Genomic DNA, 15958 nt, shown 5'->3' on the forward strand with positions numbered 1-15958 from the left:
AAAACAGATTTAAGATTTAAAGAACACTACAGGTGTAGATTACATTCAATAAAATTCAGCAAACTTCTTTTTCGCAAAGGATTGCAAAGAAAGAAAGAAAGTACATTGAAAGTACTGTACACTACAAGTACACTAGCTTCAGTGTAATTAGCTTTTTTGATGGTTGCTTGTTGTGTATCTAACAACTTAAGTAAACCTTGCTGAATTACCTTAATTTATGTGTAGCTTGTATTGTAAGAATCTACAGTTTCAAAGCAGTTTACCCAACGCTGTTCAAGAAGCACAAACTCATCCATATTATATTACAAACACCTAACTAAATTTAAGACACAAATCACTCCAAAATGAAAACTGAAAAAGACTTATGTTTATAAGTGAGGCCCATGAGCTTTCATTCCCACAATATAGCAGGAAACACTAGAAATGACAAGTGCTTCACCATCTAAGATTTCCTGCACTAGGTCACAGCAACAACTGTACCCGATCAGTCAATACCTTTTCATCACAGCTTTTACCACAGAGGAACCATAACACATTGTGTGCTGCCCGCTCACCCTGCTGCGGCCATATGACGTGCTAATCCACCTTTATAGAGGGGGTTTTCTTTGCACTTTATACAGCTGGAGACCTTTCACAGTTTCTTTTCGGGGAGGGTGTGTGTGTGGGTGTGGGGGGGGGGGGGGGGGTGGTAAATGAGTTTCAGGATCATGTTGGAAATATTGCCTTTCGCTGCGGGCATTGGCAGAGTGTGACTTCAGCAATGCATAATGAAAATTTGTATTTGCTTCCTATTTTGTCTCAGTCGATTATGCTACGATGCTAGAGATCTTCTAGCTTCTACTTCAGATTTTTAAAGAGCAAAATAAGACAAGGAAATACATTATTATGGGATATCGATGTGCACAATGTGTAGTTTGAATTTTTCTTTTTTCTTTTTTTTTTTTGGATGACATTCATTTATTATGAATAATCTTTTGTTTTGCATCAAAATAAAACTATAAAGAAATCTAATTGTAGTGAAATCTTATTTACTGTATTTTACAAAACACACACACACACACACGTTTTCAAACTTTTCACTCACACTCACGCATTATATATATATATAATCTGAAAAACATTAACATTTTAAATTTTTCAAATTTATCTGTGCAGCACTTTTCTTTTTCACAGTTAACTTTTCATATGTATATCATGTAGTTAAATGAAAAAAAAAAAAAAAGAACCAGGGGTGTTCATAACATGCAGAAAAAATTACGATATATATATGTATATATCATAATTTTTTCTACACGGTATGAACACCCCTGGTTCTTTTATTTATTTATTTATTTTCCATTTAACTACATGATATACATAGGTCAAGACTACTCATACCATAATATATGATTTTGGTCATATTGATGAATCAAATCATATATACATTGCTGGGTAGTAACGGATTATATGTAATCTGGATTCCGTAATCAGATTCCAAAAATTATATACTTGTAATTAGATTATATTACATTTAAAATACTCATAATGAGACTACAGTTACATTTTTATTGATTACATGATTACTTAATATTCACAAAATGACAGTAAATTATTTATCATTTATTGAGTCTCACTCATTTTTATTTTTTTATCTTTTAAAACAGCCTATTGCTTACATATGTTCAGAAAGTCTTCCAGTTTTGTGGAATTATGTGGAAAGTCAGATGCCACACAGCATAACAAATAAAATATATAATCTTTATTGTGTTTTGTTTTGTTTTGATTGTTTGTTAACACTTTACAATAAGGTTCCAGTAGTTAACGTTAGATAATGTATTAACTAACATGAACTAACAATGAACAATACATTACAGCATTTATTAATCTTTGTTAATGTTAGTTAATAAAAATACAATTGTTAGTTCATGTTAGCTCAGGTCCATTAAATAATATGAACAGATACATCTTTTGATTTTAATAATGTATTTGCAAATGCTAAAATTAACATTAACTAAGATTAATAAGTGCTTTAGAATTATTTACTGCTTAATAATAGTTAGTAAGGCAGTTGTTAAGTTTAGATATCGGTTAGGAATTGGATATATTGGAATAGGATTAAGGGATGTTGAATATGGTCATGCAGAATTTGCAGCTCTGAATATTTACATTTCTGGCCAACTATCCAGTACAGCCACCGATACTCCCTCTGCAAGAGATAATTCATTCAAAAATCTTAAATGGAAATAAAAACAATGCCAATGCCAAGCCAAGGCGGTGTTCAAGAGTCATTTGCACTTCTCTTTCTGTTCCTGAGGAGAAACGAGGCATTCCAAACCCCAAAACTACAACCACTAATCAAGCTCTAATCGGTGACTCCACAGACGCCACAGCAAAGATGCTTTTTAACAACTCAAAGAACAATTGCGCAGGGCCCTCAGAGCAACTCAACAGATCGTAGCAGTTCATACGGGTAGTCGTGCCGCAAACAGAGTAATCCGACTGCCTTGGGTAATGAATCCCAGGCTGAGGCCTGATGCAATTTGGAGAGGCCATAATAAACAGCGCTGCATGTTTAAAGAGCTGTCTGCGCAGGGCCGATTTATATTTACTGCCCTTATCTGAGCGTGCGGCCGCACAGGGAGCGTCCGATGGGCTTAGCTCTTAATTTGCTTTAACCGGGCCGATTTGTGCTTACACTGGCAGAAGGCGGGCGGCCCATCCGTCAGTGTCAGCGCTGCAGCGGCACATTATTTGAAATCATTTTTGAGGGCATAGCTTTCAGGGCAAAATGCTTATCGCTCCAAACTAGGGAGAAGTCCTGAGTAATTAGAGTTAATTCACCTTGAGAACCTGATCTTCGGTGTAGTCGTGACAATGGCTACATGTCGACTTAATAAATCCCACAGCATTCACCACATATCTGCGAGGGATTTCCTTTTTCATTCTAAATCACCTTTATGGCTATTGTAAAGATTAATGATGCTTTCTCTGTTGAACCTATGAACGTTTAGAAATTAATCTAGCAAATTAGTGCAATTACTCAATTTTCAATAAATGCAGTCTACATTAAAAAGCACTTAATTTAAAACGCAAATGACCTTTGCTTTATTTTCCTTTATTTTTTGCTTCATGTTTTTCTTTTTCCTGCTTTTCTTCTCCCTTACGTCTAAGAAAGGAAAGCTTCACATTTTACTGTGCCAACAGTAAAAAAGAACGAGGGGAAACAAGGTTTGGCAGCTATATGGAACAAATTACTGGATTACCTTTAGCAACTGCCAGCAAGTCATTTTAACACATAATAAAGTTTAAAGAATGGTTTGGTCTGAGTAGCCCTTGAGACCAATACCTGTACAACTCGACAAATAAACATGGTTATTATCGGAAGTTGCGACCTTGAGGTTTTGACAACAAAAATAAAGTACCCAGACTTGTTCCACGCTGACAGGAGAAACATACCTTGGGTTTATTATGTTTATAATATATGTTATCTGTACATATTGCTGGTCAAAAGTTTGACACACTGAAATCATTCTAATATGCTGGTGCTAAATTATTATTATTATTATTATTAATTGTGCTTAAAAATGTTGAAGAAAACATTTTTTGCTGCTTAATATTTTTGTGGAAACCATGATAAATTTCTTTTCAGGATATTTTATGAATAAAAAGTTCAAAAGAACAGCATTTATTTGAAACAGAAATCTTGTGTAACATTACACATCTTTACAGTCATTTTTGATTAATATATTGCATCATTGCTGAAAAATAATATTTTTTTGTTAACACTGCAATAGTCTCATTCATTAACATTAGTTAATGTATTAACTAACGTGAACTAACCATAAGCAAATTGGTTAGAATTTGTTAAATTTTTTAAATTTTGTTAACGTTAGTTAATAAAAATACAGTCGTTCATTGTTTGTTCATGCGAGTTCATAGTGCATTGACTAATGTAAAATGTAAAACTTTTGATTTTCATAATATATTAGTAAATGCTGAAATTAACCTTAACTAAGATTAATAAATGCTGTAGAAGAATTGTTCATTCTTAGTTAATGTTAACTAAAGTAGTTAACTAATGTTAACTAATGAAACCTTATTGAAAAGTGTTACCTTTTTTTTAATCTTACTTAATCTAAACTTTTGAATGGTAGTGTATCACGGTTTCTAAAAAAAATATTAAGCAAAAACTCTGATAATAACATTGATAATAATAAGAAATGTTTCTTGAACAGCAAATCAGCATATTAGAATGATTTATATAAATTTAATTCTAATTTTTATCTGTTAAAATCTAATTCATTTATAGAATTATTCTCAAGCCTAAGTAGTTTCCACATCTTTATGCACATTGTTTTGGCTCCCCAACAACATCCTCACAGCATGAAACCTCTGTTCTCTTCTTTTCCACTAAGAAATATGGATTAGGGCTGCAACAACACTCACCCCATGGGATGGGGATGATATCCAACCCAGCTCCCCTTGGCTTGCTTTGGAGTCCAACAGGTTAACTGTAGAAAAGGAGAGAGAAGAGGAGAGAAACAAATAAGCAGTTATCCCTTTTTAGATCGGGTTTCACCCCCCCCACCCACACTGCCACTCGGACCGGGATACAGCTCTCAGTGTGCAGCGTCCCGATCAACACAGTATTTACTCAGCTGCGCTGCTCTTGTGCCACAATCCAATTAAACAAACAATGGAGTCAACGGACTCATCCTTCAAACGAACATTATTCAATGTGCCGTACTAGCTTTAACTGGACGGAGAAAAGTTCCCCTCGTTACCCCGTGCGTGCATACATGGGGTCTTTAATGTCAGACCAAACGTTGATCTTGTGTGTGTCAGAGTATTATTTCACTGATATGTATCTTTTACAAGGCAAACAAATCTGAAATGGTTTCTTTCATCTGACAAGCTGAATAGATTTTTAAGCGATATGTTGATAAGAGATTGTTGCTCACCACTATGTGATTTTTTTCACTATCATTTATTTATTATTTATACATAAAAAGGACATATCCTTTATTTTCCATTCATATTTTTCTTATTGCTGTTTTTCTCATTCATGCAATATAAAAATTCTCAGATGTTATTGTTTTATTTAGCTCATACAATGTGTAATCTTTGTGTTCAATATTTATTTGTTTCTGACATTTTCATTTTTATTAAACACATTATCAAACCCTTGTCAGATCCAATCAATTTAAAAATTAAAGAAACAGCAACAAAAACTGAGATAAAAAACAACGGAAAATGAAAAATAAAACAATGGGAGACGACAGAAAGGAAATATTACTGCATTATTAAAAATGGCTGGCTGCCTGCATGGCGTGCTACAGAGGAGAAGGTCACAACAAGCTCTTGACATCTCAGTGTCTCCTGCTCTCATAACAACAGCTCCTGTTTGATTGAGCAAGGCTTCAGCAGGCACAAAGAGAAAGAACAAAAGCCTCCATCGGCGTACAGTAAACGCATAATCCCAGCTGACATGTGGGGCACTCAGCATGGCGTCTATGGCCCCGACTCATAGCTGTGTCACTCATTCTCCCTACAGCGATGGCAAGGAAACATCCAGCCAAATCACAAATGGACATATGGGTCATGGATGACATAAACCTTTCTTTTATAAAAGTGCCTAAAGACTTATGCTTTATTGCCAATATTTATCACAAGCTTATCCTGAAGTGTGACGTGATGTCCAAGTCAAAGACAGTACACCTTCCAAACGTAATAAATCAGTCCATAAATGCAGATTGTTGACTGATAGCAGTCAAAAATTTTCTCTTTCTTTAATATACAAAGATATTTACTCATTTATTATTTTCCACATTTTAGAAAAATAGTAAATTCATCAATATTATAAAATTTTACTTGTGGAAATTTGGTAGTGACAAAAAAAAAAAAAAAAAAAAAAAAAAAAAAAAAAAAAATATATATATATATAATTAAAAAAAAAACTTATTTTTTATTAACATCATATGTCACGCAGGCAGTAGAGTAATAACTTCTTTCAATCCGTTTTGAGATCTTCACTTTTTCCAGATTTTTTGCTATGAATTATGGACATGGCATCTGAGAAATAATACTAATTTTTCTCAGTTATTTTGCTTTATTTCCAGATTCCAGGCTCAGTCTAACGTACTAGAGCACGTACGCACATGCACACTTTTCAAAAACAGTGCTTTAAATCTCTTGACAAACTAAAAGACATCAATGAAATTTGGGTAACATTTTACAATAAGGTTAACTAATGTTTACTAAAGAACTACATTAACTAATACTCTACAGCATTTATTAATCTTTGTTAATGTTAATTTCAACATTTACTAATACATTATTAAAATAAAGAGCTGTATTTGTTAACATTAGATAATGTACTGTGAACTAACATGAACAAACTATGAATAGCTGGATTTTTATTAACTAATGTTAACAAAGATTAACAAATAAGGTAATAAATGTATTGCTCATAGTTAGTTCATGTTAGTTAATACATTAACTAATGTTAACAAATAAACCTTATTGTAAAGTGTTACCGAAATTTGTATCTATTCGAAATGAAAAATATAGATTGCACTGAATGTCAGCTTGCCTGAGATAAGGATTTATTAAGTCCACATGCCATGCAAACAAAAAACTATGCTTCTAACCACAGGTCGAGTGCTGTAGTTCCACCACACAACCACACAACTCTGCGATGCATATTGCGAATGTTAATTGGAACTATGGTTTCTGGAAACGACTCATTGAACTATGCTGATAACGATGGAACTTGCAACCATAGTTGGCAAACAATGCTTTTGGGAAACACACCACAGGTTGATTGAATTTTTGATTGATTGATTATTATTTTTTATATAAATTAAATGAAATGAAATTAAACATATTAGTTTTGTAAAGAACATTTGCCCATCTATCTACAATACTAATTTCAAGCATTTAATTATATGTTTTTTTATAAAAAGTTTTTTAGATTAAAAAACCAAACACATAAATTGACTCAGGTGCATCCATTATTTTGAATGGTAGTGTATATATCAGGGTCTCCAAGGAGGGTCTGTTGGAGACCCCATTATCAAATTCCAGCACAAAACGGCACTGCACCTGAGCGCTAGCCAAACAGCTGGCTGTTCTCATACTGTAGATGATCCCTATTACCTATAATAAAGCTATCTGCTTATGTCAGATAATGGCAGCTCACATCCAGCTCCGTTGGTTCCAATTTAAATTTCTCAATGAGCCGAGCCGGCATCTCAAATTGAGCCGACCAGGGAAATTTGAGACCATAAAATTAGATAGCTACATGGGTGAGGCAAATTCTGCAGCTGTAAGTGAAGGAAATCACAGCCAACGTCATTCCCACCCTCTCCACAAAAAATGTAGCATCAAGCAATGCGTCTAAGCACAAAACAAAGGGCTAATTATGAACAGCTGATTCAACGGCCATTTCATCCAACCAACCACACCAGACAAAATGGGTAAATCAATACAGGAGCGAGACAATAATCTAGGATTCCAACCACAGGCCGCCAAGAGGTATCTGTCTCTCTAATGTATCATTCCTGCACTACTAGCTATTGTTTTCCTTTCATCAGCACATGGCACACTGATCGAATACATTAACAGAGCTGACAACGGAGACAATGGTAATGATTCATTCACAAACTATCTAAGAACAGCTCAATGTGATAATATATATCTACACTGAGATCATAATACTGAACAAAGAAGACAAGAAATCAGTATTAAAACTGCCTATTAATTTTACCCAACCTACAGATAGATAAACAGTTAAATAATAATTTCCCTTTTATATTATATTATGTGTAGGTAGTTGACATGTAATACTATGGGTAAGTAGAAATGTCCTGTTGTGAAAATCCATATACAACTATTTTAAGCAGAAGTTTAAAATATATATATCTATATATATTTTTTAAATCGTGTATATTATATATATATATATATATATATATATGCTGTCAAATTGATCAATATATTAGTGCTGTCAAATCGATCAATCGCGATTAATCATAAGTATTATAAGTATAAGTATATATATATATTACATATATGTGTGTGTGCCTGTGCCTACTCACACACACACACACACAGATATATATATATATATATATATATATATATATATATACACACACAGTCAAACCAAAATTTATTCTGACACCTTTAACTATAGTGTCCTGCACTATATATATATATATATAAAAATGTAATAATATATACACACATATTATGTAAACAAACTTTTATGTTGGATGCGATTAATCGATTTGACAGCACTAATATATATAATATATAAAAAGAAAACTAGATGTCTCGTCACATAAATCTTAATATTTTTACTGTGTTTCAAGTGAGAGGGATAGAGAGCTCACAGAAAATAGCCACTAACCTTAAACATAACTGTGAACATGGTTGTCGATTACGATCTGAATGAGGTTTGCATGAGTACAAAAGAACCACATGGCCCGTAAATGGCACACTGCCTTCTCTTCTCGGCGTCCTCTTCACCTCTCAGGTAGTTAATTAAATCTGTTATTGAATTAAGATGAGAGTCAGGTGTCTGAACACCTCGGAACCGCCGGGCCCACAGAGAGCAGAGGAGTTGATGCCTGGCTTTATTAAAATCTGACTGTGGGTGTATAAGACACATGGCGGACTTGGGGATTATTTTCAAAGGATTTTCAAGTGAGCACGACAGGCCTTAATATGTGTGTCCAAAATACCCACTGCTGCTCCAATGATCCCTTTTCTCACCCACACTAGATCCTCCCGTGCAGCTGGTCTACCTTCACAGACACCCCAAGGGTTGCAACGAACCCCACACGTGCATCGCAAATATCTTTCAGAGAGGTCAATACTTGTATGGGATGTTATCACAATGATTTATGGCTTCCTTTTAAGCCAAACCACATCTTGGGGTTTAGATTCAAGATAATTTGGCACTCTTAATTGACTAATTCCCTAACTTAGCTATCAAAAATAAACAAAATGGAAAACAATAGCAAATTACAGGGCTTGCAGCTTGATCAAAGGTTCCGCCCATAGTGGCAAGATGGCAATGAAGTATTAACCTCTACACTATGAATAATTCAGTCGAGTCTCAGGGTGTCTGCCTCAGCCCCTCTGAATCCTCACAGCTTTTTTTGCCCACCATCTTCATCCAAAACCCACCCATCAGCATGACCATGCACATTACTGTTATACTGATGATACTGTATGCGTTTTATGCGTTTGTATGCATAAGCAAATTTCCATATATCCGAAAAGTAACGTCACTCACAAAACATTAGCCGTCCCAGCTGGAAACTAGTGCATCATGACATCACACCACACCATGTCGTGCTGCCATTACATAGTCTGAGTAAGCGGAGCATTGTGGCTGGAGTACTGCGCCATTTTGGCCACAAGTTAGAAAATGGAAACCCTAGAAATGTAATAGTGTTGTATGATTCGTTTACATCTATATTTAAGTTTTTGGCAGAGGCTTTATTCTGGAGCTGATCGGCTTCGTGAAGATTTCCTGAGATATTTCAATGAGACTTTTGTTATTTTCGTTGAAATCGTCCTGTAAGGATGTGGTCAACTGTTAGCTGTAATCCCACATGCTCGGAAAACTGTCTGCCGTAAGTGTACTGACAGTAGAATAGGCGATATGCATTACAGTAGACTGTAAGTTTACCCACCACAAACTTGACTCACATAGGCCAAGCTAAATGGCAGAAAAATTAATTTGCTTTTTTACACAGAAGTATGTTTCACTAGGCAGTGTGCCCAGATCCAAAAAAAGATGATATCAATTCCATGTGTTTTTTTTTTTCTTCCATGTGTTGTTTAATAAAAAAATATAAAATATTAAGCTGGCATTAAACTCAATGCTACTAATTAAGACAATTGCCTTCATTAAATAAACTTTAAACCAGTAAAGTCTAATGTGTATATTTTAAATATGAAAAATTATTCCATTTTACTCTGAACAGATAGCCTAATTTGTGTTTGAGAAAATAAATAAATAAATAAATAAATAAACGGAGATTTAAAAAAAAAATAGAAACACTGTGTCATGAGCAAAACCTGAGAATACATGCTGTGCGCATCTATAGGATAGTGTTAGTAGGCCTCAAGTGGATACTTCGTTGTTTTCAAACATAGCCTATAGGAAAAAATTCTGTAAAAATAGTCGAGAATATTTTTAGACTATTACTGTGCTGCATAGATACTCAGCATATTCCTTTAGAAATACCTATGTATACCAGAAAAAAACCTGCCTAAATTACAGAGGTCAAGTAGTAAGTCAAAAAATATTGTTATTATTATTATTATTATTATTGTTATTATTATACGTGGGTGTTGTTTTATAGGCCTAGTTGTTGTCGTTTTTAAGTTGTCTAACTGTAGTTTTCTGTTAAATTCTGCTTAACTTTCAAATCGTTAAAAAAAAAAAAAAAAAAAAAGTCACCAGCTATGGCTTTTTAAAATGATTTTAATGCTTAATTATGCTCAGTTAAAATAAAATGACATAGTAACGTGTTTCAGGCTCATATTTATTTTATCCTCCATCTTTAACGACAAATATGCTAATAACACATGGTGACCGACACAAGTGAGGTCGCAGTGAGGTGGTTTTAGTTATTAAAGGTTTTGGTTATTAAAATTCATTAATTGTAAAAAAAGATTTAACTTTAAAGTTTCGATTATTATTATTATTCCTATTTTACGACCTGATGTTGAGGGTTAAAGTGCACGGTCCATGTAGTAAATCGGCCCATTTCAGCTCGAGCAGAAGAAAACGACTGAACTGAGGAGCATGTAGATGTCAGGTCAGCAGTTAGGCTATAGGATTTGTTAACCAAGGAAAGTTTTGTGATTAAATATTATTAAAATTAAATAGAGTGTCAAAAGTGTCCCATTTAACCTGAATTTAAAAAATAAAGACGTTTCAAACTTTACTACTAAAGTTTATATCCTGGTGGGAATAAATAAATAAATAGGCCTAAATAAATAAATGGAAATAGGCTTGAGTTTCGCATCGATATAACTTTTGAATAACATACAACATTTGAAAGGATTTATGAGTCTATTTTTTCCTGAATGAATGCTCGTTGTGTAAAGACTGAGTCAATACATGCATTTCGGGATGTGAATCGCGAATATCAAACTGGCCTTTGACGCTTAATATACGTTCAATATAATATATAAATATATATAGGCCTATATATATTTTTTCTTAATAAAAATAAAACTTTTTATTGGTCATTTTATTCATATTAGGAGATTATAGCCCTATTTTACACTTGAGCTGATTAGGCGACTGCAAGCTGTAAAAAAGCACTGCTCCAAATGATATCAATGGCTGCGGCTCTATACTGACACTCTCTGGTGAAAAACACGTCCCATTACATACTATTTGAGCAAAAGGTAATTCACAGCCTATAAATCACAATAAGAGAGAAAAGTCGTTCTGTTCCACAGAACAGACAGATAAACACCCAGAAACATCTCTTTGAGTTGACAGCATTTATGAACAGTTCTCATCTTTCCACACAGATCAGACTCTAAACTCTCATACAAAAATACCAATTCTAAACTTAATAATAACAAATGGACCTGAATATTTAATCAAACATGAAAAGCAAAATCACCAAAACGAATCTCTCTTCTACATATCGCGTCACAATAGGCTACAGAATACGATAAGCGAAAATCTCTCTTTTTTCTAATTAGGCCAATAGAACACCTGAAGCTTTGGAAATGCTAATATGTAGGCCTATAGGACTATATAATGAATATGCGACAATACTGACGGAATCTTTTGTAATTAATAGCCTATAAAGGGGCTCTACACAAAGGTTTAGATTCTCACGTTATTTCCCCCCCCCCGAACGACTCTAAAAACTTTAGCGCTCTGAACGGGACACAATTCTAATCACTGTGAACTAAACAGTTACAGATACGCAGGAGATACATGTAAACAGGATGCACATGCATTTCAAACAATAAAATAACTTAAAACATATCCGTTGTTTAGGCCTATCTATATCTCGCCTCCGCCGCTTCTTCAAGTGTTTCATAAAGGACGTTTAGATGTCAAAATACAAATAGCCTACAATGCCCTAGAAATATAAAAGGCCGAAGTGTTTTTTTTTGTTTTGTTTTTTAATGTGATTGCTACTGTACCTAGCCTAACTTTGTTGTCTCCAAATATTGATAGGTTGTAGATTTTAAGTTACTGACTACTTTGCTGTACTGTTTTGATTGTTCACTTTATTTGAAGTCTCATTAGTTTGTATAGGCCTAGTGTAGTTATACAGATTATCGAATAGGCCATATGTGACTGAAAATTAAAAATATAACTGGCAACATGCGTTCCAATATGTTTTAGTTAATAGCTAGGCCTACTCGTGTGATTAGCTTTAGACAATTGACATGACTGAGGGTTTCAACAAGGTAATAAACTCAGATGTAGTCATTTTTGAGGAATATTTATAAAGCCGCCGTCCACTTTAAGCAGCTTCACTTCAAAATATGCGACAAGTTAACATCAACGTGTGCTTTATGTCAAATAAATAAATAAATAAAACATAAATAAAAAAGAGAATAGCCTAATATCTAATTATGTGACAGACAGCCGATTACGACGTAAATCTCTGCTTACCCAAAGGGTGCATTTGTAGCAAGGTAGGCTGTATCCAGTAAGTTGAAGTACTTCATGTAGTCTATTACAACAAAAGCGCAAGTGTAACTGAAATAAACTCGGCGTACAAACTTGCAGCGCATGGTAGGCTATAGCTTGACTCTATCATTTACACGGCAAAAATACAAAATAATGAAAGCAATTTCTTAATTAACAAGAAAGTGCAAATACATAAACTGCGCAACGAGTCTTTAAAAATAGGCTATAGCCCATGTTAAGATTATGCTGTATGCTCGGCAGATTTTCGGACTGGATTTCGCGCTCAGCCGGTGCGCGTTCGTGCTTTCCCAACCGATCGATCGTTTCAAAATATGCCCTATCATGTAGCCAGCTGTGACCCTAACAAACAATAATACACAACACTAAAAGTTTGATTAGCAGTTATCCTTTTGTAGCTATTTGTCGCTAAACAAATCAATGCGTCTCGCGCAGAACTGCGATAATATTGATTCATCAAATCGGTTCATTTGTAGCAGCTGGTCTGACATAAAGTGAATAAGCGAGCGATTAACCAATATGATCAAATTCGCCGAGGCTTATTGGATGAGCATCGGAGGAAAATCAGGTAACTATTTCACTTGAATTTCATTTCCCTGTCAACGCTCTGAAGATTGAACAACCCTGTCTGGACCAGCTCAAGTCAACTGACAATATTGTAAGGACAGTACACGCTACAGTATAAGCAGAGATGAAGATAGCCTATAATATGTCTCTCACTCCAGGCGTTATCTTACCTTCATTGGACGGATGAATAATGAATTCTGCGCTGGAAATAAACGTGAAGAGAAAAATGAAAAGTATTAAGGTTTTGAAATCCATGATAGCAGTTCAGGGGGCAAAGCAAGGTACATAACTCCATGAAGCATGCCACTCATGTGAGGGCTTCTGTTCCGACACAAGTTACCATTCTCGGCTCAGAGGCTGATGTCAAGTTTGACACCGGAGACGAGGAGGAGTCTCTCTCCCTCTCTCTCTCTCTCTCACTCTCTCCTCAGTTCTCACCGGGAGCTTCCCTTTTTCGCTGGGTCCTACACACCAGACAGCTCCGTTTATTAGACCGGCAGGTTCAACAGAGGTCATGTCATCTCTTGGAAATTGAAGAGAAGACAAAAACACATGAGGCAGCTCATCAAATTCCAGTTACTTTATGTCACACTGTGGAATTTATGCACTTCCTTTGCCTACAAAACAGTACTAAGCTCTACCCATTTGTAACATCACGAACGCCTGAGCTACAACAACTCGAAGTATAAACACATGGCTTTGTTTGGGCACATGAATGTTGTGGTCACACACTGTTCAGTGTACATAAGAACTGAATAATACAAATAACAACATATTGAGCCTATTTTATTGAGCTGATTGCAAATAGCCTATATTTTGTTAGTATTACACAGTTAACACAATCTATACATTGAAAATGCAAGTCACTGAAATCAAAATGGACAATTGTATTTTTTCTGTGCACATCATTTTTTATTTATTCATTCATTTATTTATTTATTTATTTATTTATTTATTTATTTATTTATTTATTTATTTATGTGCCCTCATAATCTTTTAATCAAAATAACATTTCTTCGCGGATGACGTGTTGACTGGCACGAGGGCAGGACAACCTGTCAATCACATGACATCACAGCAACAGCAAACCACAATAATCCAACAATCCAATCAATTCCCGATGGACAAAGTCAAGCCTCTCCCTACATTTTTGTCTTGTTCGAGAAGCCTGACTGTAGCTGTAAATAATGTAAATACATAATATTGAGTATATTTTATAAAAAACGTTACATTTATGGACACCAATATGCTGTTATTCCACAATGATGAAAATATTTCTAACTATTGTAAGATTTCCATACAGAAACTCAAGGCTGCATGCTGTCATATCAGGCCTTTAAAACAGTCAGCAGATGTTGGGTGGAGAGCTGGCCTGTAGAGGCAGATTGAGCCTGGGACAGACACCATACATAAACTGACTGGAACAACTTTCAAGAGACACTTAGAAAGGAAGTAAACATCACTTGAGTTTCAATAAAAACACTCACAGGAGGTGAATAATGTAGACTAGGGAGGATTTTTCCATTTATTGAACCTATAATATGGGGCCATAATCGTTGCAACATGTTTCATGATATTGGATGTCAATAAATTCATTTAAAAGCAAAATAAGGTAATATTAGGTTTTAAAAAGGTTTTCAATTAGGCAAAATATTATTATTAATGAATATTATTAATTTATTTATTAATTAAAGTTTTATTTTAATACTAGTAAGTTACTTTTAGTAATTTTTTAAGTTTACTGTTCCTCAGTAAAATAATAGGAATATAATTAAATAATAAAATAACATTCATTTATATTTATAAAAACAACAAAAATAAAAATAATATAAATTAAGGTAGAGGTTTGCAGAACAGCTCTACAGTTGCTTAGTCTTGCTGTTTTTAAAATAATAATAGTCAGATTTAAATAAAAAGCCTTATATGCCACTGTGCATATAATTAGGCATGTCCTCTAAAACATGAATACATAAAAAAAATAATAATTGCTTGAAAGAAATATGGAGACTCTTAATACATTTCAGCTGTGAAATATATTGTTTTTGTTTGTAACAATTTAATGTCTTCATTGACAAACTAGGTCTAAAAGTTTAATCCAATTTAACATCATGATCAATGGATGCTTAATGTCTGAACTTATTTACAAGCATACAAAAAAAAAACTATTATATTAAATCTGTTTTTCCATAGCTGAAACAGGCTCAGAAATATTTAATACTTGCCTGCTCTTACTTGTGGTGAAAAAAATATTTTACTACATTTATTTTTCAGAGCAATTTAATACTTTAAAAGGAATAAAATCGGATTAGAAAGTGGAATATATATATACATGAACTGTGATTTCTATTACTGACAATTATATTACTTTATCCTTGTATTTCATTATTTTTCCCCCACTGGTCCCTTTTCTACACTGGATATGATATAAGCTGTCAGACTTATGTAAACCGTTTATAGGCTTTTTTTTTTTTTGTTCCTTAAATGCACTTTTGGGTCTTTTTTGGAAAACTCACTGTCACCGCAATCAAGTCCGAGTATTGATTTAATGTTCCAATGTGACTTAAATACATTGAGAGGAAGAACAGCATTCTTCACTTTTACAAAAACAGAGAAAGCAGATGTTGAAATATATACAGTATATGCCCCTGCAGCTACAGAGAAAAACTGTGCAAAATACAAATACATACAATCATGTTTAAT

At 34.1% G+C, this 15958-nt stretch overlaps 1 protein-coding gene across 3 annotated transcripts in view; it reads right to left on the reverse strand.

Annotated features, from left to right (window-relative positions):
• Positions 1 to 13705, reverse strand: part of epha3 (eph receptor A3) — a 126573-nt gene extending 112868 nt beyond the window's left edge. For 2 of the 3 annotated variants that reach the window (XM_051905924.1, XM_051905926.1), the window contains exons 1-2: positions 13429 to 13702; positions 4426 to 4490 (exon numbers count right to left, since the gene is read on the reverse strand). In XM_051905924.1, the coding sequence (XP_051761884.1) occupies positions 4426 to 4490; positions 13429 to 13513 (150 nt within the window). In that variant the 5' untranslated portion in view covers positions 13514 to 13702. Of the gene's footprint in view, positions 1 to 4425; positions 4491 to 13428 lie in introns of all 3 variants that reach the window. The other variant, XM_051905925.1, reaches the window with a different exon arrangement.
• Positions 13706 to 15958: the final 2253 nt, after the last annotated feature.

The sequence above is a fragment of the Ctenopharyngodon idella genome, chromosome 9 (assembly GCF_019924925.1).
Source record: "Ctenopharyngodon idella isolate HZGC_01 chromosome 9, HZGC01, whole genome shotgun sequence".
Classification (NCBI taxonomy): Eukaryota; Metazoa; Chordata; class Actinopteri; order Cypriniformes; family Xenocyprididae; genus Ctenopharyngodon; species Ctenopharyngodon idella.